Here is a 26646-nt window from a genome sequence, read left to right on the forward strand (position 1 = left end):
CGGCCGGATAAAAAACGTACCCGATTTAATCTGGTTATTACTCCTGCCCAGAAACTAGAATATGCATATAATTAGTAGCTTTGGATAGAAAACACTCCAAAGTTTCTAAAACTGTTTGAATGGTGTCTGTGAGTATAACAGAACTCAAATGGCAGGCCAAAACCTGAGAAGATTCTGTACAGGAAGTACCCTGTCTGACCATTTCTTGGCCTTCTTTATCATCTCTATCCAAAACAGAGGATCTCTGCTGTAACGTGACACTTTCTAAGGCTCCCATAGGCTCTCAGAAGGTGCCAGAACGTTGAATGATGACTCTGCAGTCTCTGGCTGAAAAACAGTAGCGCATTTGGATAGTGGTCGATCTGAGAACAATGAGATGTGCACGTGAAGAGGCCATTTTACATTTTCAGTCTTTGAACGAAAACAACGACTCCCGGTCGGAATATTATCGCTATTTTACGAGAAAAATCGCATAAAAATTGATTTTAAACAGCGTTTGACATGCTTCGAAATGCTTTAGTAAATTCACCGGAAGTGTTCGGTGGGTATGCTAGTTCTGAACGTCACATGCTAATGTAAAAAGCTGTTTTTTGATATAAATATGAACTTGATTGAACAAAACATGCATGTATTGTATAACATAATATCCTAGGAGTGTCATCTGATGAAGATCATCAAAGGTTAGTGCTGCATTTAGCTGTGGTTTTGGTTTTTGTGACATTATATGCTAGCTTGAAAAATGGGTGTCTGATTATTTCTGGTTGGGTACTCTCCTGACATAATCTAATGTTTTGCTTTTTGAAATCGGACAGTGTGGTTCGATAAAGGAGAGTCTTGTCTTTAAAATGGTGTAAAATAGTAATTTGTTTGAAAAATTGAAGTTTTCGGATTTTCGAGGAGTTTGTATTTCGTGCCACGCCCTATCATTGGATATTGGAGCGGTGTTCCGCTAGCGGAACATATAGATGTAAGATTAACGTCGCTCTGACATCTAAAAGTTATTTCTGGCTGTATGTAATAACACAAAACAATTCCTGGGCTTATAATGTAAGAAATAACACACACACAAAAACGAAATACTGCAAAGTTGCTTAGGCAGAGCTGCCCTTTCTGTCGGCAGCATCTTGCCACTTGATCCATCAGTGTAGATGAAGGGGAGGAGAGAGGTTAAAGAAGGATTTTTAAGCCTTGAGACAATTGAGACACGGATTGTGTATGTATGCCATTCAGAGGGTGAATGGGCAAGACAAAATATTTAAGTGCCTTTGAACGGGGTATGGTAGTTGGTGCCAGGTGCACCAGTTTGAGTGTGTCAAGAACTGCAATGCTGCTGGGTTTTTTCACACTCAACAGATTCCTGTGCGTATCAAGAATGGTCCACTACCCAAAGGATATCCAGACAACTTGACACAACTGTGGGAAGCATTGGAGTCAAAATGGCCTAGCATCCCTGTGGAATGCTTCGACACCTTATAGTCCATGCCCCAACTAATTGAGGCTGTTCTAAGGGCAAAATGGCGTGCAACTCAATATTAGGAAGGTGTTCCTGATGTTTTGTTCACTCAGTGTATATTTCGTGAATAGGTAAAACATTTGGAGAGGTTTTTAGCCACTTAAGGGCCTAAACCCAAACATTCATGACAACATGAAAAAAGTATTGTCTACATAATTTTTGCCATACAAATGATGTCATATACAGTCAGTTCTAGGAATGGATAGAAAGATTTTACACAATTTGACATTTGAGAGGTTTTTGACACCTAAAAGACGTCTAGGCCTTGTTATGGATAAAAACACATACAGACAGACTAGTATAAGATATGCTCTATACGTTTGTCTCAAAGTAGACTTGTTTATGACTAACAAGAAACACTCTGTGTGGACCCTGTTTAAGCCCACTGCAGAAACAGGTTAAAAAGGTACTCAGCGGCTAATGGGCGGGTTTGGCATTAGAAAAACGCGGGCAGCTGTTACAAAGTTGCCTTGATGTTGCAATGCTTCTCACGGTAACTGGCATTCTATATATTTTTCAGCAAGGAAACAATGTTTCTGCCTTGTATAAATGCTATTTAATCAAACAATTGATAAACTGGGAGCTAACATAAACTGGGAGTTAGGTCTACTAAATCTGCCTTTAAATGTGTGGCTTCTGTTCCTAGAGAGCCCACACTATACAACATTTTCCCCCAGCCAAGCCACAACACAATTGATTCAAGCTAATCAAGTAATTATGATCTTCAGTCTAGACTGGGGACTTTGTCATTTCCCAAAGTTACTGGAATATTTGGTAATTAAAAGAATCTATGGCAATCTATCGTAACTTTGGTAATTTATACTTTAATAACTTAAAAAAAAAAAATGTATTCATAGATGCCATGTGTCAAAATCATTACAATTAGGGCTGAGTGTCTGTGGGTTTTCGCTCCTCCATTGTACTTGACTGATGAATTAAGGTTACTAATTAGTAAGGAACTCCTCTCACCTGGTTGTCTAGGTCTTAATTGAAAGGAAAAAACAAAAGCCAGCAGACACTAGGCACTCCATGGAATGAGTTTAACACCCCTTATAAATAGAATACATGTTTTATATCTGTGTCCATATTGTCCATTACTTTTTGGTAGAGAGACCATATGGTTTAAGAGAAAATAGACTAATGAAAAATGCATCTATTCAACAATATACACATATTTCTCTGTCCTCAATTTGATTGAAGCCCTCAATCTGTATTTTTACTTTGTAACTGATTAGCTACTAGTAAAAAGCAATGAAATATCTAATTCTTACAAAGAATTCATGTATAGGCTAAAAAACGTTTTCGGCCTTCCTCTGACGCCACCTGGTATAGAGATCCTGGATGGCAGGGAGCTCAACCCCAGTGGTGTACTGGGCTGTACACACTACCCTCTGTAGTGCCTTGCAATCGGATGCCAAACAGTTGCCTTACCAACGCCTCCTAAAGGGGAAGAGGCGTTGTCGTGCCCTCTTCACGACTGTGTTGATGTGTGTGGACCATGATAGTTCCATAATGATGTGGACAATGAGGAACTTGAATCTCTCGACATGTTCAATAACAGTCCCATCGATGTGGATGGGGCATGTTCGGCACTCCGTTTCCTGTAGTCCACGATCAGCTCCTTTTCCTTTCTGACGTTGAGGGAAAGGTTTTTGTCCTGGCACCACACTGTCAGGTCTCGCAGTCCTGGGTGAACGGAGAGTACAGGAGGGGCCCCTGTGTTGAGGGTCAGCGTGGCAGATGTGTTGTTGCCTCACCACCTGGGGACAACCCATTATGATGTCCAGGATCCAGTTGCAGAGGGAGGTGTTTAATCCCAGGGTCCTTAGTTTAGTGATGAGTTTGGAGGGCACAATGATGTTCAATGATGAGCTGCAGTCAATGAACAGCATTCTCACGTAGGTGTAACTTTTGTCCAGGTGGTAAAGGGCAATGTGGAGTGCAATAGAGATTGCGTCATCTGTGGATCTGTTGAGACGGTATGCAAATTGGAGTGTGTCCAGGGTGTCTAGGATGATGGTGTTGATGTGAGCCATGGCCAGCCTTTCAAAGCATTTCATAGCTACAGATGTGAGTGCTACGGGGCGATAATCATTTAAACAGCAGAGGGACTGTTTCTGCTTGAAACGTATTACAGACTGGGTCAGGAAGAGGTTGAAAATGTCAGTGAAGACACTTGCCAGCTGGTCAGCTCATGGTCTGAATACGCGTCCTGGTAATCCTTCTGGCCCTGCGGACTTGTGAATGTTAACCTGTTTAAAGGTCTTACTCTACAGCCATCAGGAACAGTTGGTGCCCTCATGCATAGTTCAGTGTTGCTAGCCTCAAAGCGCACAAAGACGGTATTTAGCTCTGAGGAGGTCCAGTGTGTGTGCGTAAGTTTGTCAGTGTTTTGGGTGGGAGAAGAAAGGGGAGGAGCTGAAGGTAATGGTCAAGATTCCTCACAAAATATGAGATAATACTTTGAGCTTCAGGGTATAGCTCAAAGGTTAGAAAATCACCATGACTCCTCCCAGAGCAGGGTTAATAGTGTAACTATGACTTGCATGTTGCATGCTCTGTATCAAATCAAAGCAAATTTTATTGGTCACATACACATGGTTAGCAGATGTTAATGCAAGTGTAGCGACATGCTTATGCTTCTAGTTCCGACAGTGCAGTAATAATGTAGGATATGTAAACATTATTAAAGTGCCGTTATTTAAAGTGACTAGTCATAACTTTATTAAATCCATGTATTAAAGTGGCCAGAGATTTGAGTCTGTATGTTGGCAGCAGCCTCTATGTTATGATTGGCTGTTTAACAGTCTGATGGCCTTGAGAGAGAATCTGTTTTTCAGTCTCTCGGGCCCAGCTTTGATGCACCTGTACTGACCTCGCCTTCTGGATGATAGCTGGGTAACAAGGCAGTGGCTCGGGTGGTTGTTGTCCTTGATGATCTTTTTAGCCTTCCTGTGACATCGGGTTACCTTTCATGCTACTTTTCTTTTCCAATGTCATGCTGATCAATGGGAAGTTAATAAATAACTGACAACAGTTTATTTTGTAGAACTAATAAAACCAACAATTAAATTTTTAACAATATGAGTACTATTGGAAATAAGCTTTTTATCCCTTCCTTTTAAATTAGCAATGCTTACTTGTTAGTAGTAAATCCAACTATTCATCAGTATCGCTGTTATACTTTTGCATTATAATTCACTAGCTAGTATCCAGCTAATTTCAGCTACTCTATACTGTATGTTAAGGCTGTCACATTGAGATTACTAGCGAGCTAATCCTCTCCATCTCTGTTGCCCTAAGGAATCATTAACCTGAACCATTCAGCCTGCAGTTAAACTTTAGTCCACAGGAAGGACTGACTAGGGTTATATAACAGCCTGCTTGCACAGGCAGACCCAGACCTAGCAGGGAGACACATACTCCCACAGTTTAGTCTGAGGTCTAACCGCCTCTCAGTAGCACTCAGTGCCAGACCTCAGGGAGGTAGTGTCCTTCTCACAACACAGCTTGTATAACTGAGCAGAGAAGCAGAGAGGCATGGGCTGGGGGAAAAGTGTTCCTGTGGTTAAGCAGGGGCTGAGGCTGGGGCCGGGGCATAGGCTGGGACTGCTGGTTCTGCTGTGCTGCCTAGCCCTGTGTCCAGGGCCCATCCAGGGGGACAAGGTCCTGGTGATGCCTGTAGAAGGGAGCCACTGGCTGAGTATGAAGCTGCTGGTGAAGGAGCTTGCGGCCAGGGGCCATGAGATGGTGGTGCTGGTCCCTGAGACATCCATCCTCATCAAGAGTTCTGACTACCACAGGACTGAGATCTTTAAGGTCCCCTTCAACAAGGCACAGCTGGACAAGAACATCAACAAATTGAAGGATGACATGTTCCGCAACACCCCGAAGGTAACGGACATATTTATGAATGTGCAGGGCCTGATTGACTTCACTGACATGCAGGTGAAAGGCTGTGAGGGTCTGCTGTATGACAAGCCCCTGATGCAGCGACTGAGAGGAGAAGGGTTCAAGATGATGCTGACCGACCCCTTCCTACCCTGTGGATCCATCATCGCTGAGTCCTTCAACATTCCAGCGGTGTACTTCTTGAAGGGGATCCCCTGTGGGATGGAAGATAGGGCTGCCCAGTGCCCCAATCCCCCATCCTATGTACCACGCTTCTTCTCTGGCAACACTGACCACATGGACTTCCTAGGGAGGGTTAAGAACATGCTCATGTACAGTCTGGAGAGCTACCTGTGTACGGTAATGTTTGCCAGCTTTGACGAGCTTACCAGTAGGTACCTGGAGAAGGACATGACGTACAGGGAACTGCTGGGTCATGGGGCGATCTGGCTGCTGAGGTATGACTACTCCTTTGAGTATCCCAAACCCACGATGCCCAACATGGTCCACATTGGAGGCATCAACTGTGGTAAAAGAGATCCACTTCCAGAGGTAAATGTCTTATAAAACTATTTCAACTGTGCAGAAAATTCAACTGTGCAGAGCTGTGCACCCTATATCTTATATGGGTCCAGAAACCTTACGGTACGCGTGTCAAACTAATTCCACAGATGGCCAAGTGTCTGAGGGTTTTCGCTCCACCCTTGTACTTGATTGATGAATTAAGGTCCCAAATTAGTAAGGAACTCCCCTCACCTGGTTGTCTTGGTCTTAATTGAAAGGAAAAACCTCCATGGAATTAGTTTGACACCCCTGCCTTAATGGATAGATTCACTGCAGTGGCAGTTGTACCTCATCAGACATTCCTCTGGGGAAAATCTCGTACATTTTTAAGTGTTTAAATTTCAATTCAAGCTATCAAATTCTTCTCTTACTTTCTAATTTGGGACCACATCTCTTTTCAAGATCGTTATGTTTTGACAGATTGAGATTACTCTCTCCTCTGAAACCCTACTTTTGTAAAACAGTCAGAAATATTCTGTTGGGTGTTTTAAAGGGACAGTCAGAGTGTTGGGTGTTGTCCCACACCCCAGATGTTGTGTTTCCCTGCCTGTCAGACACTCAGCTAGCGACCAGATGTAACCCGATCTCTGTTTCCTCCATAGGGACTGACTGGACACAGCTCTCTGTTTATCTACCAACTAGCTCCTCCTCACGTTATACAGCCCACATTCCACTAGCTCTCATTAATGGGACTTGTGAAGCAAACATCCCATTCAGAATCTTCGTCATTCTTATTATTATTATTTGGAATGCTACTCCTCCTACACCGTTTAAGATAGAAATGTAATGAAAACTTTAAAACATGCAGATCGGTCTTTTATACTATCAAAATATATTATACGGATCTAACGATACAGCTGTTTTAGTAACTGCATTAACACATTTTACCCCCCCCCCCCCAAACAACTGCCATTTTGACCCCTCCCCCAACAAGTCCGACAAAATATCTACTACCAATTCAAAGTTACAGCTGTTTATCGGAGTTTAGAGGGACAAAAAGTTGCTAGCTAACAGCTTTCTCATGTCTCATCATAGAGCAGCCCAAACAGGCCCGTTGCTATGGACACTCAGACGCAGAGGAGCACATGGGGAAGCTTTGGCAAAAATTATGACAACCACAACCACAGAACTAGTCAACACACAACTACTTACCACAACAGCACAACTACAGACCATACTCACAACCACAAAACTACTGACCACAACTATTGGCCACAACCACTGACCACAATTACTGACCACAACTATTGGCCACAACCACTGACCACAATTACTGACCACAACTATTGGCCACAACCACTGACCACAACTATTGGCCACAACCACTGACCACAATTACTGACCACAATTACTGACCACAACCCCACTACTGATACAACTAATGAACCACACAACTAATGACCACAACCTCAAAACTACTGACCACTACTACTGAACACAACTATTGACCACAACTAATGAACCACACAACTACTTACCTAAACTACTGACCAAAACTACTGACCACTACTTACCACAACCACACAACTACTGACCATTTCCATACTGTAGGGTCCAAAGAATCTGCAACACAACCACTGACCACACAACTACTGACCACAACTACTGCTCTGGTCTGCACTAGCTCTGGTCCAGCTCTGTTCCTGGGCATAGCTACCTAGCTCTGGTTCACATATAATACCTACCAGCAATAATTGTAACTCTTGAACCGTTCAAGCTAGAGACACCAAACCGACTTTCACATGTCCAGGCTAGCCTATCATATCAACCAACCAATCAATCAAATCAATACAACTATAACCAATCACCACCATTACTACTGCAGAAACTACCACTACTATAATGTATTTCAAAACCATACATAGTTTAAAACATGCTAGCAAACACACCACATTTTCTTCAGGAAATGTACTTTTCAGTGATCATTGTTAGCCTAAAGAGTTAATCTTTTAGATAGCTAGCTGTTGTTCTATCAGTAGGTCAACATACAAACCTATTCTGCATAGTTCTTCAACAACCATAAAAATTATTTTAAAGAGCTGTCATCACTAGATCCACCATCTTATTTCTCTTCCCAAATTGTAGCTTAAAACGTTCTAATCATTACTAATCATCATCATTCAACGTTCTAATCATCATCAATCAACTAAAATCAAACTTAATTTACACTGAATGTTTTACAAAAGTAAACTGTGCATCTATTTATCTGAAACCCACAGCTTGAATGAGAGTTGCTTTGCTTTCCTAAGAGTGTTGTCCACATGATCCTCCCTTTTATTCCCATTTTATGACAGAAGATCACTTTGTCTTCTTGTAGTTTTCACTCAATAACTGCAGTTTAGATATTTTTGTGATCTAACTGACTCACAATCCATAGTAATATGGTTGATATAGTAGTCTATCGAGGTAGTCAGACAAATTATTTTACTACATTTAACTTTGACTATATGTAAGTGCTTTGCTTTAAATAGTAAAGTTACTTTTTAAAGTTCTACCACTATCACAAACATATTTTTAAAGAGTTAAAGCATGTCCCATCAATTGCACTTCATGTACACTTACCATCTAGTTTGCCTTGCAATCTGTCAAACCTGGTGTAACCTAGAGTTCAAGTTACTTTCCTGTCATTTGTAAATATTGTGGGTACTGATAAAAGACGCCAGAGATCTATGGGAGTCATGCCAAACACAAGTAATCCTGACAAAGTTTTAGGGAATATAAAAAGAAATGCACCAATAGAAATGCTCCATAATCGCACCCATAACTTTCAGATCGCACCCATTACTTTTCAAATGTTTCCTAACCACGTCCTTCAGCTTGGGGAAAGAAAAAGGACAAGGCAGATAGATGTGCAGGGAAAGTTAAGGTGTGGTTCCTCATATTTTGTAGAAAGAGAAGTATTGCTCAAAATTAACATTGGGGGAATATCCCTCTCTGTACTACCCTCCATTCTCTCGCTTCTCTAAAGACTGTGTTCAGTCAGTGAAACCTGAGCCAGGAACAGCATTGATGTGCCCCAAATGGTACCCTATTCCCTATACAGTGAACTACTTTGGCCAGAGCCCTCTGGGCCCTGGTCAAAAATAATGCACTGTATAGGGAGTATGGTACCATTTGAAGCACATCAATGCTCTTCCTGGCTCAGGTTTCACTAACTGAACACAGAATTGTCTTCCTATTTCGCAACAAAGCATCCTTCACTCATGCTGCCAAATATACCCTCGTAAAAGTGACCATCTTACCGATCCTCGACTTTGGCGATGTAATTTACAAAATAGCCTCCAACACCCTACTCAACAAATTGGATGCAGTCTATCACAGTGCCATCCGTTTTGTCACCAAAGCCCCATATACTACCCCCACTGCGACCTGTACGCTCTCGTTGGCTGGCCCTCGCTTCATACTCATCGCCAAACCCACTGGCTCCAGGTCATCTACAAGACCCTGCTAGGTAAAGTCCCGCCTTATCTCTGCTTGCTGGTCACCATAGCTGCACCCACCCGTAGCACACGTTCCAGCAGGTATATCTCACTTGTCACCCCCAAAGCCAATTCCTCCTTTGGCCGCCTCTTCTTCCAGTTCTCTGCTGCCAATGACTGGAACAAACTACAAAAATCTCTGAAACTGGAAACACTTATTTCCCTCACTAGCTTTAAGAACCAGCTGTCAGAGCAGCTCACAGATCACTGCACCTGTACATAGCCCATCTATAAATAGCCCAAACAACTACCTCTTCCCCTACTGTATTTATTTATTTATTTATTTTGCTCCTTTGCACCCCAGTATTTCTACTTTGCACACTCATCTACTGTCAAATCTACCATTCCAGGGTTTTAATTGCTATATTGTATTTACTTCGCCACCATGGCCTATTTATTGCCTTTACCTCCCTTATCTCACCTCATTTGCTCACATTGTATATAGACTTATTTTTCTACTGTATGTTTTACTCCATGTGTAACTCTGTGTTGTTATATGTGTCGAACTGCTTTGCTTTATCTTGGCCAGGTCGCAGTTGTAAATGAGAACTTGTTCTCAACTTGCCTACCTGGTTTAAATAAAGGTGAAATAAAATTTTAAAAAATTAATCTGAACACAGTCTTTAGAGAAGAGACAGAATGGAGTGTAGTACAGAGGGACATTCGCCCAACATTAATGTTGAGCAATACTTGAGTGTTTGAACAGTCTTCGGTCTGGTTATATTGACTGAAGGAGGGAAGGTGAAGTTGTGAAAGGATTACATTCTCTGATAACACACCCTGTATTCGTAGAAGATGAAGGCATAATAAACCCTATTATGGCCCCTCAGTTCTTCTGTTAGATTATAGTGGCCACAGTCCAGGAGGAAATAACTGTGTTATGTCCTAAATGGCACCCTATTACCTATATAGTGAACTACTTTTGACCAGAGCCCTCTGGGCCCTGGTCAAAAATAATGCACTACATAGGTAATAGGGTGCCATTTGGACATAGCACAGTTATTTCCCCCTGGACTGTGGCCACTATAATCTAACAGAAGAACTGTTGTGTTCTAGTTCCAACTAGTTGGATAAGGGTCCAAAAAGTTGTACACATTCTGAAATGGACCTGAGGCTTTCCCACCCGGACCCGATATGCATAAATAAAATGTCAAAAAATATAGAGACCCGTTCCCAACAGACCCGAGGACAGTTAGACCCATTCCATATAGACAGATCCAGACCCGTTCCAATCCCGGTGAGGGAAGCAGCAGAAATGTCCTTTTTTATTAACCGGAACTGATAAAGCGCAATAGGCTGTGTTGCCAACTTAGCGATTTTAGCGAGTTTTTAGACCCCTCCAGCGACTTTTATTGGTAAACGATTCTAGCGACAAATTCAACTACTTACAGGCTGCCTTTGGGGAGTTTTGACTCCGAGGGTTTCTATGGTTTTGATAGCATTTAGCTACTTTTTCCACTCAATTCATCCATAAATGAGAGTGGGAGAAGCTGAGAAGTACAAGAGGCGGTGGTGTGCAGCGGGAGAGGGGACCAAAACACTATGTCGGGGACTGCAGCTGTGTCGTTGCGGCAATGGCAAAAGTTGGCAACACTGGAGGGACGGAGAGAGGTACCGCTTGAGCAGGCGGGAGAGGGGCAGTTCTGTGAGTGAGTGACACGTGAAGAAAGGAGGGAGAGACAGCACTAACCACCAACCAAGCCGACTCACACTATAGTAGACTAAGAGACAATTTGTGCTTGAACCAAAAATATGGTCGGAGGCTCCATATGGATGGTGCGATGCAATGCGGAGCCTTCAGAGGCACGCAGAGGGCAAATTGAGCTCCGTACTGCATTGCCTTGCGCCTCTCAAATGTTGTAATAATGCGGTGGGCTCCGTATAGCTCCGCATTGACATGATTGGTTGACGGTAGGTGAGGGCCGGAGATCCTGTATAAACACAAACTCACTTCCTTGACAACTTCCTTCACAACAGCTCTGCGCTGCTCTGCAAAGTGCAAGAAATATGAATACCATATCACCGTAACACCTCGATCACACCTATAGCGTGTCGTTGCACAAAATGGTACGCAGCATCATCTGGATATGTGTGCATCAAAAGTTCAACATTCACCTTCTGCTACCATTTTTGTCAAGCCTGACTACAAATACAGTTTGAGGCATATGTTCGATAAATCCAACATATGCACCACACAGAACGCACTGCAACTGCCTCTGCAATGCAATGCTGCAAGGCAAACGCAGCGTTCCATTGGAAATGAATGTACTTCTGTTGTACCAAAATGCAATGACGCTGTTGGTGTGATCAAGGCATAAATGCTGCTCAGCCAATGCAGACGTCAGATTGAACACGCAGTGCCTTTAACATGCTGACCAAACCGGAGCCGCGCATGCGTCATTGTGTGCATGTTGATTTAATCTATCCCCACCAGAAATGTTCATGACACGCAGGTTACAATACCAACACGAATTGTGAACCAACTATATTAATTTTGGAACAGGTCGAAACGCACATGAAACATTCATGGACATTTGTGACCCGTTTCAGGAAACTAGACGTATGTCGTAGGTCACTACCTCACAGGAGAGCCGTTTGAACTTAACTTTCTTTTTTATCAAAAAGTTTAGGGCGGCAGAAATGACTTCTTCAACTTTCATGTGCCTTAATAACAAACATGTATGCCATCTGTAAATACAAATAAAATTGTTAAATAACGAGCCTAGTTGGTTAAGCCATAGAAAAAGCCAGCAACCTTCCCACTACCCATGATTGGCTGGGATAATGAGTGGGCTGGACATGCCGAGAGAGGAGTTTGAATGGTCTGCCAAATAGCACGCTTCTGTCTATTTGAGCTGGTCAGCTTATGTAGGTAATCCTGCCTAACGAGGCATTTTGTTTATGTATCGCGTAGTAAGATTTAATAAAAGACTCGACTATGCAAGTATCCATTTCAAAAGAACGTCACTGCAACAACTGTTTCATAGCCCTCTCGTCTGAGTGTGCCAGAGCGCAGAATAACTGATGAATTTACGAACGCTCAACACTGGTTGAATATGGCCGGTGTCAGTAAACGTCAGCAAAAATTCGCATTGCTAGTTATAGCCTAATGTTAGCTAGCTAACTAGCTAATTGTGCCGTCTGGTTTGCTTAATATAAGGAATTTGAAATGATTTATACTTTTACTTTTGATACTTAAGTACATTTTAGCGACTCTATTTACTTTTGATACTTAAGTATTTTTAAAACCAAATACTTTTACTCAAGTAGTATTTTATTGGGTGAGTAGTAGTACTTTTACGTGAGTCATTTTCTATTAAGGTATCTTTACTTTTACTCAAGTATGACAATGTAGTACTTTTTACACCACAAGCATTTCGCTACACTCGTATTAACATCTGCTAACCATGTGTATGTGACAAATAAAATTTGATTTGATGTGGCTGTGGGTTATAGCATTTATTTCACATGACCTATCAATTTAGACAAGTGTGTCTGGGTAAGCATCATCTAATATTTATAAAATGTTTTTATCTGGACACTTTCTGTTTATCTGGAATTTTTCCTTATTGTAGGCTACTACTTTTAGCACTTTTAGTCTTAATCTTTACTACACTACTCACTGTTTAGCACATGACCTCACATGTGAATCCTTAAAGAGATGGGTGGGGCTGGCCTAAGAGGGTGTGAACAATGCTGAATGGGTGAAGACAAAGGAGAGCTCTCCAGTAGGTATAAAAACATTCAAAATGCCATTTTCTCAAAAGTGAGTTCACATGTTTATCAACTTTCAAAGCAGAATTACTTTCCCATTGTTCCTCAAAAATGCAGTGTATGATATACCATTTTGTAGCTCTGAATCTCTACTTTTATCCAATGTAAAAAAAAAAAAAAAAACACTATTTCAAATTTTGCTACATAAGACGTTTTTGAGCCGGTCGGTCACATTTAGCTAGCTTGTTGTTGCTAACTAATTTGTCCTAGGAGATAAACATTGGGTTGTTTACCTGAAATGCATATTGTTCTTTTGACTTATGACCAACAACAACAAACTACACGCACCACGCTCCACTCCCGTGAAAAGCAAGAGCAGCAGCATAAATTATCATATTTCTCTCTTTACTTGTAATAACTATGATATGTGGTTGAATGCACTGACTGTAAGTCACTCTAGATAAGAGCGTCTGCTAGATGACGAAAATGTAAATTAACAAATTTCTTGTTAACTAACCCTTCCCAACGTGCCTCAACAGGATCTGCAGGAGTTTGTGGATGAGTCAGGAGAGGATGGCTTTGTGGTCTTCACCCTGGGCTCTATGGTCTCTCAGATGCCGGAGGAGAAAGCCAAGCAGTTTTTTGATGCCTTCAGCAGGATCCCTCAGAGGGTAAGGACACCTCGAATATGTCCCAAATGGCAAAAAGTAACCCTTTCTGACCAACACAATCTTTACAATCTATACGTCTTCTGTAAATATCAACAACTGACAATATATTTTCTAAATCTTAAAAATATAAATTCTCACTCACAGTTGAGATGTCAGTGTTTGTAGAAGGACAGTACTATGCATGTTAAGCATATAGGCCTAATCTCCAGTCCACTATTACATGCTGACCAAATCGCTCGCGCGCCTACGCCATCGTGTGCATGTTGATTTTGTACCCCCACACCAGACACGATCAGGAAACGCAGGTTGAAATATCAAAACTCTGAACCAATTATATTAATTTGGGGACATGTCGAAAAGCATTAAACATTTATGGCAATTTAGCTTGCTGTTGCTAGCTAATTTGTCCTGGAATATAAACATTGGGTTGTTATTTTACCTGAAATGCACATGGTCCTCTACTCAGACAATTAATCCACTGATAAAACGGTAAACCGAATTCGTTTCTTGTCATCTCTCCTCCTTCCTTCAGGCTTCTTTTTCTTCTTTGGACTTTATATGGCGGTTGGCAACTAACTGTACGGTGCATTACTACAACAGACTGGAGTGTGGACGTCAGTTCATCTTTCAATCACCCACGTGGGTATATGCTCCTAAAAGCCAATGAGGAGATTTGAGACACAGAACCAATTTCTATTTTAGCGACTGTCGCAAGCGTCTGTGCAATGATTGAATAACATGTATGTGTAAATGTATTTTGCAACGCTCTTGCACGCGACGTGTCTGGTCTGGTCAGCATGTTAGTCTAAACTAAAAACAAGTCCTTTAATTACGTGGAGTTTCAATGGCATTTGCATATTCTCCATATACTATGTCAAGTGTCTCATGGCAAGCTTCAGTTCTATGTTGTTCACTTTGTGTGGAAATATACACTGGAGCTATGCCTTAAAACAATCCATACACATTTATATCCCACTACAAACTGGTGTGCCTTCACCACTATATCCAGAACTGGCAGATGATTCTATATGACTTGATTAGGAAGGTAAGCGGTTGTTCTCTGTGTTTTCAGGTGGTGTGGAGGTACACAGGAGTGGTGCCTAAAAACGCTCCAGCCAACGTCAGACTGATGAAGTGGCTTCCTCAGAATGAGCTGCTGGGTTAGTTTAGTCTCTCAGTTATAATGTAAACCACCTGGGTTACAGAAGTTACAGATGGGTACTCTTCTCAGTAAACACAACATGCTAATTTGTTGCCATTGTGCAAGAGAAGCAATACCTTCTTCTTCTTCATGGTTTCATGTTCTACGTTCCATGTTCTAGGCCACCCCAAGGTCAAGGCCTTTATAACCCACGGAGGAACCCACGGTACCTACGAGGGGATCTGTAATGGCGTTCCCATGGTGATGCTGCCGTTGTTCGCTGAACAGGGAGACAACGTACACCGCATGGTAGTGAGGGGCGTCGGGGAGATGCTCAACTTGTTTGATATCACCTCGGAAAAACTGGTGGAGGCTCTCAACAAGGTCATCAACGACAAGAGGTCAGACATCATGTTATGTAATACTAGGAGATACTATGAATTCAAGTAGCAGTGCAAGCAGTACAGAGACCAAATCCTAACTTGAGATCTACACGCGCATATTGAGTTTCAGTGCAAATATAATTTTGTCAGCCATGCATGATTTACATGCAAGTCTGAGTTCCTCCTTAAAATTCAGCCCCAGGTGAATATTGCACTGTGTAGTGTGACACAGTGGTTCCTATATTCTGTATTAGCAGTCATGAGCTGTCTATGAGGAGATTGTAAATCCTGTTGTATTTGTCCTTCCTCCCCAGTTACAAGGAGAAGATGATGAAGCTGTCAGCGGTACATAAGGACCGTCCCATCGAGCCCCTGGACCTGGCCGTGTTCTGGTCAGAGTTTGTGATGCGCCACGGCGGAGCGGAACACCTGAGACCCGCCGCTCACGACCTCAACTGGATCCAGTACCACAGTCTGGATGTGTTCACTCTGCTACTCACTATAGTTCTCATTGTTGTCATGGTGACCGTTAAATGCTGCAAAGTCTGCTTCCGCAAGTGCTGTGGAACGAAGAGGACTATGAAGAAGAAGAGTGCATAGCTGTGGGAAGTAGGGGCGCTGGAGGTGCTGCAGCACCCCCTGGTGGTGGGATGGTAAAAGTGTAAGAATCAAATAAAACGATTGTAAAAGGTTTTTCCGTTGCCTTATTGATATAAATGATCATGGGACTGGGGTAGGGGAGAGAAAAAAAAACATGGGATATTTATATATGGGCCCCATTCTGCATGGAGAGCTCTCAGCTCCGTTTTGTAAACAGTGCGCTCATGATATGCTCTTATCTATTCAATTGTGGAGGTTTGGAGTTGGACACACGCTCTACTGTACGATAGACAGTTTCATTTGAGTTGAGTCGGATCTCTCCTTCTCCCCTCTCCCATAGTAGGCGCGTGAGTTTCTAGTTTGGGGAAGCATATTTTCACCATGAAAATGCACCTTTATAATAAAGCATTCCATATCATCACATTTCTAGACTTATGTAAGACAGCCTACTATTCCTAATGTGATGAGTAGATTGGATAGTCAATTTAGGCTAATAATATAACTCAATCGCTATAAAAAAAAAAAAGACTGCAGGGTTCAATGCATGCACGCCTGATTATGTAGTGGCGAAGAGTAGGCCTAGGCTATAGGCTATATCAGATATATTCTCCTTTCTTTTTGTGTTTATAGACACATTTCATGCTACTCTAATACACCTTATATGACTGGAGACATTAGCAGAATATTCTTTAATACGACAATTACAGGGTAGTATAGGCCTATAGGCTACTACTGACAGTGACAACAGATCAACGACCTTGTCTACAACCATCTCATCTAGGCCTATGAAAAGGGGAGACACATTTTACAATATGATGTCCATCTAACCAGGAGGAGGAAATTATTGTCCAAAAACAACGTTTCAAGTGGCACAGCCCAATGATAAAGAGTGAATATCTCACACAGCGTACTCACCGGGGCTCCTGAGTAGCTCAGCGGTATAAGGCACTGCATCTCAGCGCAAGAGGCAACACTACAGTCCCTGGTTTGAATCCAGGCTGAATCACATCCGGCCGTGATTGGCAGTCCCATAGGGCGGTGCACAATTGGCCCAGCGTCTTCCGGGTTTGGCTGGGGTAGGCCGTCATTGTAAATAAGAATTTGTTCTTAACCGACTTGCCTAGTTAAATAAATATGGACGATACTCTACGCCGGTGCCAATAAGATAGGCTACAGATGCACAGTCCTTTGACTCCCTTCACATCTTCCTCTTGTGTTTAGCTGATAGGAGTGGAACCCAGTAGGGTCATCTGCTGCAATTCGTGGACACCAAGAAACTTGAAACTCTCGACCCGCTCCACTACAGCCCCGTCAATGTTACAGCCCCTGGCACCACACTGCCAAGTCTCTGACCTCCTCGCTATAGGCTGTCTCATTGTTGTCGGTGATCAGGCCTACCACTGTGGCGTCATCAGCAAACTTAATGGTGTTAGAGTCGTGTTTGGCCACACAGTCGTGGGTGAACAGGGAGTACAGGAGGGGACTAAGCACGCACCCCTGAGAGGCCCCAGTGTTGAGGATCTGCATGACAGATGTGCTGTTGCCTACCCTTACCACCTGGGGGCGGCCCGTCAAGAAGTGCAGGATCCAGTTGCAGAGGGAGGTGTTATGGTCCTTAACTTAGTGATGAGCTTTGTGGGCACTATGGTGCTCTTTATTGGGCCTTTTATAAACATGTCATGCAATTCTACATAATTTACATGTGTCTCTTCATTGGCCTGGGCTATTGTTTGCATTCAAGACCAAGTCATTTTTATTGCTCTCAGTTTGTCAGTGCCAGAGTAGCCACTCATTTCAGTCATGTGTGTGGTATAATCTAAATGTAAATGACGTAGAATTGCATGACATGCGTTTATAAAAGGACCTACACCTACACACAAAAAACGGCCCATGTGTGGAAATCCTGCTCAACTGTATGCCACTACGCAAATGCAATTATAGATGCACCCCCGACTAAAAAAATTCTTCCAGCGGCCATGGTTCTACATGGAACCCAAAAGAGTTCTACCTGAGCTGGAACCCAAAATAACACGTTTGTAACTATTTTCTCTAAATACTTTTTTCGCCCACTGTATATAATGTTGATGTGTACAAGCTTAGTCAGCCACCAATTGTGCAAGTTCTCCCACTTAAAAAGATGAGAGAGGCCTGTAATTTTCATCATAGGTACACGTCAACTATGACAGACAAAATGAGAAAAAAAATCCAGAAAATCACATTGTAGGATTTTTTATGAATTTAGTTGCAAATTATGGTGGAAAATAAGTATTTGGTCACCTACAAACAAGCAATATTTCTGGCTCTCACAGACCTGTTACTTCTTCTTTAAGAGGCTCCTCTGTCCTCCACTCGTTACCTGTATTAATGGCACCTGTTTGAACTTGTTATCAGTATAAAAGACACCTGTTCACAACCTCAAACAGTCACACTCCAAACTCCACTATGGCCAAGACCAAAGAGCTGTCAAAGGACACCAGAAACAAAATTGTAGACCTGCACCAGGCTGGGAAGACTGAATCTGCAATAGGTAAGCAGCTTGGTTTGAAGAAATCAACTGTGGGAGCAATTATTAGGAAATGGAAGACATACAAGACCACTGATAATCTCCCTCGATCTGGGGCTCCACGCAAGATCTCACCCCGTGGGGTCAAAATTATCACAAGAACGGTGAGCAAAAATCCCAGAACCACACGGGGGGACCTAGTGAATGACCTGCAGAGAGCTGGGACCAAAGTAACAAAGCCTACCATCAGTAACACACTACGCCGCCAGGGACTCAAATCCTACAGTGCCAGACGTGTCCCCCTGCTTAAGCCAGTACATGTCCAGGCCCGTCTGAAGTTTGCTAGAGAGCATTTGGATGATCCAGAAGAGGATTGGGAGAATGTCATATGGTCAGATGAAACCAAAATATAACTTTTTGGTAAAAACTCAACTCGTCGTGTTTGGAGGACAAAGAATGCTGAGTTGCATCCAAAGAACACCATACCTACTGTGAAGCATGGGGGTGGAAACATCATGCTTTGTGGCTGTTTTTCTGCAAAGGGACCAGCACGACTGATCCGTGTAAAGGAAAGAATGAATGGGGCCATGTATCGTGAGATTTTGAGTGAAAACCTCCTTCCATCAGCAAGGGCATTGAAGATGAAACATGGCTGGGTCTTTCAGCATGACAATGATCCCAAACACACCGCCCGGGCAACAAAGGAGTGGCTTCGTAAGAAGCATTTCAAGGTCCTGGAGTGGCCTAGCCAGTCTCCAGATCTCAACCCATAGAAAATCTTTGGAGGGAGTTGAAAGTCAGTGTTGCCCTGCGACAGCCCCAAAACATCACTGCTCTAGAGGAGATCTGCATGGCGGAATGGGCCAAAATACCAGCAACAGTGTGTGAAAACCTTGTGAAGACTTACAGAAAACGTTTGACCTGTGTCATTGCCAACAAAGGGTATATAACAAAGTATTGAGATAGACTTTTGTTATTGACCAAATACTTATTTTCCACCATAATTTGCAAATAAAGTCATTAAAAATCCTACAATGTGATTTTCTGGATTTGTTTTCTCATTTTGTCTGTCATCGTTGAAGTGTACCTATGATGAAAATGACAGGCCTCTCTCATCTTTTTAAGTGGGAGAACTTGCACAATTGGTGGCTGACTAAATACTTTTTTCCCCCACTGTAAAATTGGGGATATAGAGGACACACAGAACTGAACTCTTAGGAGTGTATCACATATTTAGCTCTATTAAATGAAATGCTGGAGAGATGGCATTTTGTTACACACAATTCCATTGCACCACTGCTATTGACCTATATTTTGTCTGACTTGCAAAGTGGCTTTATGATTTCTATGAAGCAATTGTGTGACAGCAGGCATGAAAATAAACATACAAAATGTTGTGAATCAATCAATCTTAAAACAGTATGTGTGGCCAAGCTGTGCAATTGTATTGAGGTCATATGCTAATGAAGTGTCCAACCCAGAATGCTCAGTGAAGACATGACACTAGAAAATAGGAAATAAAATAGAAGAAACATTTTGAAATAGATATCCCAAAGCTAACATATTTACTGTATCTTATGCATTGGTGAAGAACTATTTCTGCTGTCCAAGAGTGCTATTGTTTATCATAAACATTATAAACACAGGTTCAAATAGGCATCTTAATCTGAAAGAAGCAGACATTGTGTGGATTGTCTGAGCTGTGATTGATATCATATCTGATGAATATGTCTTATCCTGCATACACTTTTCATTCTACCTACACACCTTGTGTGTCTTGCTGAACATGTTCTACTAAACGAAGGCTGAAGAAGCATCATTGGCAGAAGTCCTTATTTCAGATGTTACTCTGACACTTAATATATTGAAAATCATATGCACAGTCTCCGTAGATCCCTTGACAGTGCAGCAGTGACGCTGGTGCATAAGAGAAAATTGGGGCAGGGTATTCCTAATTATTGTGAAGCTAGAGAGGGGGAAAGCTGGGTAGACTTAAGACACCACAGCTTGCGTCCCAAATGGCACCCTATTTCCTACATAGTGCACTACTTTTTATAGGGCCATGGGGAATAGGGTGCCATTTGGGATATAACCCTGTCTCTCTCTCTCTCTCTGAAGCCTGAGGACCTCGCCAGCCTTAGCCAACACTCAATATACCTCGATTATTACAACATTAGGACATTATTCTTATTAAAATTCGTCATGCTCTGTCAAATTGGTTGTTGATCATTGCTAGACAGCCATGTTCAAGTCTTGCCATAGATTTTCAAGGTGATCTAAATCAAAACTGTAACCCGGACCCTTGCCCAAACCCCCACCCGCTTCTCCTTCACCCAAATCCAGACAGCTGATGTTCTGAAAGAACGGCAAAATCTGGATCCCTACAAATCAGCTGGGCTAGACAATCTGGACCCTCTCTTTCTAAAATTATCCGCCGCCATTATTGCAACCCCCATTACTAGTCTGTTCAACCTCTCTTTTGTATCGTCCGAGATTCCTAAAGATTGGAAAGCTGACTCGGTCATCCCCCTCTTCAAAGGGGGTGACACTCTAGACCCAAGCTGTTACAGACCTATATCCATCCTGCCCTGCCTTCCTAAAGTCTTCGAAAGCCAAGTTAACAAACAGATCACTGACCATTTTGAATCCCACCGTACCTTCTCCGCTGTGCAATCCGGTTTCCGAGCTAGTCACGGGTGCACCTCAGCCACGCTCAAGGTACTAAACGATATCATAACCGCCATCGATAAAAGACAGTACTGTGCAGCCATCTTCATCGACCTGGCCAAGGCTTTCGACTCTGTCAATCACCGTATTCTTATCGGCAGACTCAATAGCCTTGTTTTCTCAAATGACTGCCTCGCCTGGTTCACCTACTACTTCGCAGATAGAGTTCAGTGTGTCAAATCGGAGGGCCTGCTGTCCGGACCTCTGGCAGTCTCTATGGGGGTACCACAGGGTTCAATTCTCGGGCCGAATCTTTTCTCTATATATCAATGATGTCGGTCTTGCTGCGGCTGATTCCTTGATCCACCTCTACGCAGACGACACCATTCTGTATAAATCTGGCCCTTCTTTGGACACTGTGTTAACAAACCTCCAAATGAGCTTCAATGCCATACAACACTTCTTCAGTGGCCTCCAACTGCTCTTAAACGCTAGTAAAACTAAATGCATGCTCTTCAACCGATCGCTGCCCGCACCCGTCCGCCCGACTAGCATCACTACTCTGGATGGTTCTGACCTAGAATATGTGGACAACTACAAATACCTAGGTGTCTGGCTAGACTGTAAACTCTCCTTCCAGACTCATTAAGCATCTCCAATCCAAAATTAAATCTAGAATCGGCTTCCTATTTCACAACAAAGCCTCCTTCACTCACGCTGCCAAACATACCCTCGTAAAACTGACTATCCCACCGATCCTCGACTTCGGCGATGTCATTTACAAAATGACAGCTCAGCAAACTGGATGCAATCTATCACAGTGCCATTCGTTTTGTCACCAAAGCCCCATATACCACCCACCACTGCGACCTGTATGCTCTCGTCGGCTGGCCCTCTCTACATATTTGTCACCAGACCCATCTCAATCCATTTTAAATGCAGGCTATAACACAACAAAATGTGGAAAAAGTCAAGGGGTGTGAATACTTTCTGAAGGCATTGTTTATACTGTTTTCTAGTCAATGCTCATCTTATACATTTACTGCTGTACACACCTTTTCTATACATATACTGTCCATAATGTCTGTACACATCATCATATACATATATATTTATATTCCCGGACTCTGTCATTGCTCATTCTAATATTTCTAAATGTATTTTGTTTTATTTTGGGGATTTGCATGTATTGTTTGTATTGTTAGGTATCACTGTACTGTTGGAGCTAGGAACATAAGCATTATTCATTTTGGATTTGATTTAAAGATCCTCTGCCATATTAGAAGTCTGAGGTCAGGCTTAACCTCATAAATCACTGGTGTCAGATGCGGCCATAAACAGCAACCTTGAGAGGCAGGCCGGGTCTCAGCTGGGCTGCCTGAGGAGGAGCTGAGGCCTGGATGATTATATATCTACAGATGATGTTGACGGAGGATTCCTGCATGTGGCGGAAAGAACATAAACACAACGCTGATGTATTCCACATTTGATGACACTGTTTAGAGGGTGGAGAGCCTCCTAAATTATACATGAAAAGGCCACGGAGGAATATGTTTGGTGAACGTCTCTCTCTCCCTAATTCTCCATCTCTCGTCTATTCTCTCTCTCTCTCTCTTCTATTCTCTCTCTCTCGCTGTCAGTTAATCACATGTTCAGGAATAACAGAATGCTCAATGTAATTTGCATCCCTGTGTCCCAAGGGGAAACTTTGACTTATTTTGTGGGGGATGTGGGCTTGACAAATGTAGGCTACAGGATGGTTTCAATCAAAGTGGTATGGATAAAAACTTTCCCACATCTGAAAATAAATCAGTGATTATATGGAGAACAATCAAAATGTGCAGCAGAATGATGTTTTCAGACCTAGCAAACAATACTATGAGACATTAGCACAACACATTACCAATATATATCAATCTACACATAAAACCACACTCTATGCATTTAGAAAATGCAACTATGATCGCTCTGTCTAATCACAATAAATAAGCTGTGGTGGAGAGGGCACAGTCATATTCAAACACTCAAATGTTTCTCAACTATCAATAACACAATAATATAATCTATCTACATATTTCTTATGGATGATAGGCTCATGGTGAAATTAAATCAAAAAGGAGAACAACACACTCCAAGAGGATATTGATGTTCAGGCAGCTCAGTGACAATTGGAAAGTCACATGCATAAGGAACAATGCACCATTTAAACACAAAGGAATCCATTCAAGAAAATGTCGTACATTTGCAGATTTATGCAAATCAAGCTTTCGCACGTTTGTTAACTTGATGTTGCCTGAGGCTGTAGACAGCTCCACACACGAAAGGAAAGGAGGGAGTCAGACCAGCCCACTGCTCAGCACTCTGTACACGAAAGATGGGAGCTGCCTGCCTGCTGCAGCTAGCACAGGGACCATTGATCTATCTGCTCTTCCTCACAGAACAATAGAGGAAACACCGGCGCTGTCTATTATCAATGCAGGTCCAGGGATGACTGAGATAGAGTCTTATACCAACCATTAGGTTGTTTGGAGTACCATTATATCAAACTTGGCTGCTCTGTTCCATTTCATAACATCGGCCATTAACATACGTCTGCCAATAATATTTGTTTCTAAGGGGGGGCCTTAGGGGGGTGTCATTACTTTTCAAAGACAGGGAAATAGAATAACATATTATATTGGGTGCACCCAATAAGTGTTTTTTTTTTTTGTCTGATTATTTTTCAAAGGCAGTTGGTGTATCATCTAAAAAAGCAATTTAATGATTTACATATGGTCTTTCATAACATGGATTCATGAAATCATCACACTCTCACGAAAAGACAAAAGCTGAAATAACCCTGCCCTTGGTTTGACGCTCGCGAGGAGCAGCAAAGGGGATTCATCTGACAGTCTGACAACATAAATCCATCCATTGTCTGCCATAATGAGTCAACATACAGCTTATAGGGGCTTAACTTTTTTTAAAACACCAAACCTGGGCATGTTTTGGTGCAATTCAAGTCATGCCCTGTGGAGGCATAATCACGTTCTTTCACCCTAGTTGTCAATCACAATGCTAAGCTGAATTATTGATAAAAGCGTATTTTATTTATGACTGCGTTTTCCCATGCCGCCTAAAAGTTCACAGAAGCCCTAGCGCTAGCAGAGACAGAGCTGCCAAGGCACCTCACAGAGACAAAGATGCTTTCATCTCCGTTACATGCGGAGGGAGCTGAGGGGTTGTGGGTCCATGTTAGCAGACGTCCTTATTATTTATATATAGTATCTGTTGAGATCTTCAAGCATTTTCATATGTAAAACATTAGCTCTGTTATCTGGAGGAAATTCATGAAGCGGGTCATGCAGTACTTGTACGTCGACAGTGGGAAATCTAACTATATTCATCGGTAAATAATCTCAGTACATCAAACGAAAACATGGTTTGAAGGTGCCTTTGTAGGCTAAAAGCTATATGCAGCTTTCACATTTCAAAGGATAAATGTAGCCTAATTAACTCATTTCATCCTAATGGATACGGATTCCTGCATCCTAGAAATAGGATCATCATCAGACAAACTTAGAAATTGACTGAATATCTACTGTAAATGAACATCTAATACAGTGCATTGTTTAATGTAGCAGAATGCAAAAAACGTGAAGAAATATGTAACTTGATAGTTTCTCATGTAGTTATTCAAATAAATAAAATGACTCATTCTAGTTCTGTGGTTATACTGAATCAACACTTAGCGATTGATTCATACTGTATCTGAGGAATATTTTGTTTACAGTATTGCAACTTCTCTGACTAATGGTCTGACAAAATGAAAACATATACCACAATGGTCATTTCATCAAAGAGTCCCCCCCCCCACATTAAAACTGGTTGCCATAGTGATGGCAGGCATAGAGCAGCATGATGGAAATCATTTGTTGAGAATTTATTCAGAGAAAGACGACGTGCCCAGACTCGTAGGAATGGGAAAAGAGGTGCTCTTGATTTTCCTCTGAATCAAAATAAATAGTTGATCAAAATTCACATCCAATTGAAAAAAAATGCCTTGAAAAAGATGTGCAGGCCCATTATTAATGAGAGTGCATCAAAATAGATAGGATGCGTAACTATGCTACTGTGTTTATGACATTCAGACACACTATCAGAGTTGTTAACATACTGTAATAAATTGTTGGATTCCAGGGCAATATATGTATGTGGACCTCCAGTAATTAACAGTGCAGGTAAAAGTACCCAATTGTCATACTTGAGTAAAAGTAAAGATAACTTAATAGAAAATGACTCAAGTGAAAATGAAAGTCCCCCAGTAAAATACTACTTGAGTAAATCAAAAAGTATTTGGTTTTAAATATACTTAAGTATCAAAAGTAAAAGTAGAAATCATTTTAATTTCCATATATTAAGCATATATTATTATACCAGAGGGCACCATTTTATTTTTTCCTATTTTTTGTTTGTTTACGGATAGCCAGGTGCACACCCCAACATCATTTACAAACGATGCTTGTGTGTTTAGTGAATCCGCCAGATCAGAGGCAGTAGGGATGACCAGGGATGTTCTCTTGATAAGTATGTGAATTTGACAATTTTACAGTCTTGTTACTGTACTTTCGGGTGTCAGGGAAAATGTATGGAGTAAAAGGTACATCATTTTTTTAGGAATGTATTGAAGTAAAAGTTATGAAAGATATAAATGGTACAGATACCCAAAAAAACAACTTAAGTAGTACTTTAAAGTACTTTTACTTAAATATTTTACACCACTGGTAAATAACAGTTGATGTCAGGTCCAAGTCATTTGTTTTGTTTCCAAATAGAACCATCACTTCAAGCTCATCAAGATGAAAGGAAAACACATTTCAAGTCAACCCATAATAAGCTGGAGAGAGAAAGCACATTCCACATTGATGTCATGTCAACATCTCATGGGAGCCTGATCCCAAACCCTGACAAACCCAGCAAAGCCTGTACATAGCCAGACCAAAGACACTCAAGGAATAGTCATATCAAAGATGCAATTCTGTTGATATTTGTGCTGTGTGCTTAAAGGCCCAGTGCAATACTGTGAGACCGGCTGAAAACTCCATCCCAACAAAACAGGCAGAAGTTTTGCCCTGCCTGGTGACATCAACGGTCGGTAAATTAGTTAATAGACCAATAAGAAAGAGTATTCCAAACCTCTCTTCCAATAACAGCTAGTTTTCAGTTTTCCCCTCCCCACTCAGACCACTCCCAGACAGTCCTGGGAAAAAAAAATTATTGTGAAATTGCTCTCTGCTAAGAAGCTATTTTTGTTTCTTTTTGACAATTTTAATTGAAAAAAAAAATAATAATCACACTAAGGTACATAATTGTTACTCATAAATGATTTGATAGAGAGAAAAAAATGGTTCCATTTGGCCGTTAATTTAATACTGGCATATACAGTATAGTAAGTCTATAGAATGGATTGACGTGGTCTTCCAATTTCAAGAGGAATGAACATTAGTTGAGACATTAAAAGGTGAGAAAATAGGAATATCA

General features: G+C 41.8%; 2 protein-coding genes across 7 annotated transcripts in view; one reads left to right on the top strand and one right to left on the bottom strand.

Annotated features, from left to right (window-relative positions):
* The window catches only part of LOC106581794 (cysteine-serine-rich nuclear protein 3), a 72710-nt gene that overhangs the window by 40213 nt on the left and 5851 nt on the right, over window positions 1-26646 (bottom strand). The window lies entirely within an intron of this gene.
* Window positions 4905-16049, top strand: LOC106581797 (UDP-glucuronosyltransferase). The gene is made up of 5 exons (XM_082966998.1): window positions 4905-5956; window positions 13701-13832; window positions 14905-14992; window positions 15155-15374; window positions 15671-16049. Exons 1-5 carry the CDS (start codon window positions 5054-5056, stop codon window positions 15954-15956), a joined length of 1629 nt encoding a protein of 542 aa, XP_082823124.1. The 5' UTR covers window positions 4905-5053; the 3' UTR covers window positions 15957-16049.

This window comes from Salmo salar, chromosome 21 (assembly GCF_965601325.2).
Source record: "Salmo salar chromosome 21, fSalSal1, whole genome shotgun sequence".
NCBI lineage: Eukaryota > Metazoa > Chordata > Actinopteri > Salmoniformes > Salmonidae > Salmo > Salmo salar.

Excerpts from the sequence above, each read along its gene's own strand:
- LOC106581797 (XM_082966998.1), top strand. The coding sequence starts at position 5,054 with ATGGGCTGGGGGAAAAGTGTTCCTGTGGTTAAGCAGGGGCTGAGGCTG. Across the intron at positions 5,957-13,700 it reads AAAGAGATCCACTTCCAGAG|GATCTGCAGGAGTTTGTGGA; the intron begins GTAAATGTCTTA and ends GTGCCTCAACAG. Across the intron at positions 15,375-15,670 it reads AAGGTCATCAACGACAAGAG|TTACAAGGAGAAGATGATGA; the intron begins GTCAGACATCAT and ends CTTCCTCCCCAG.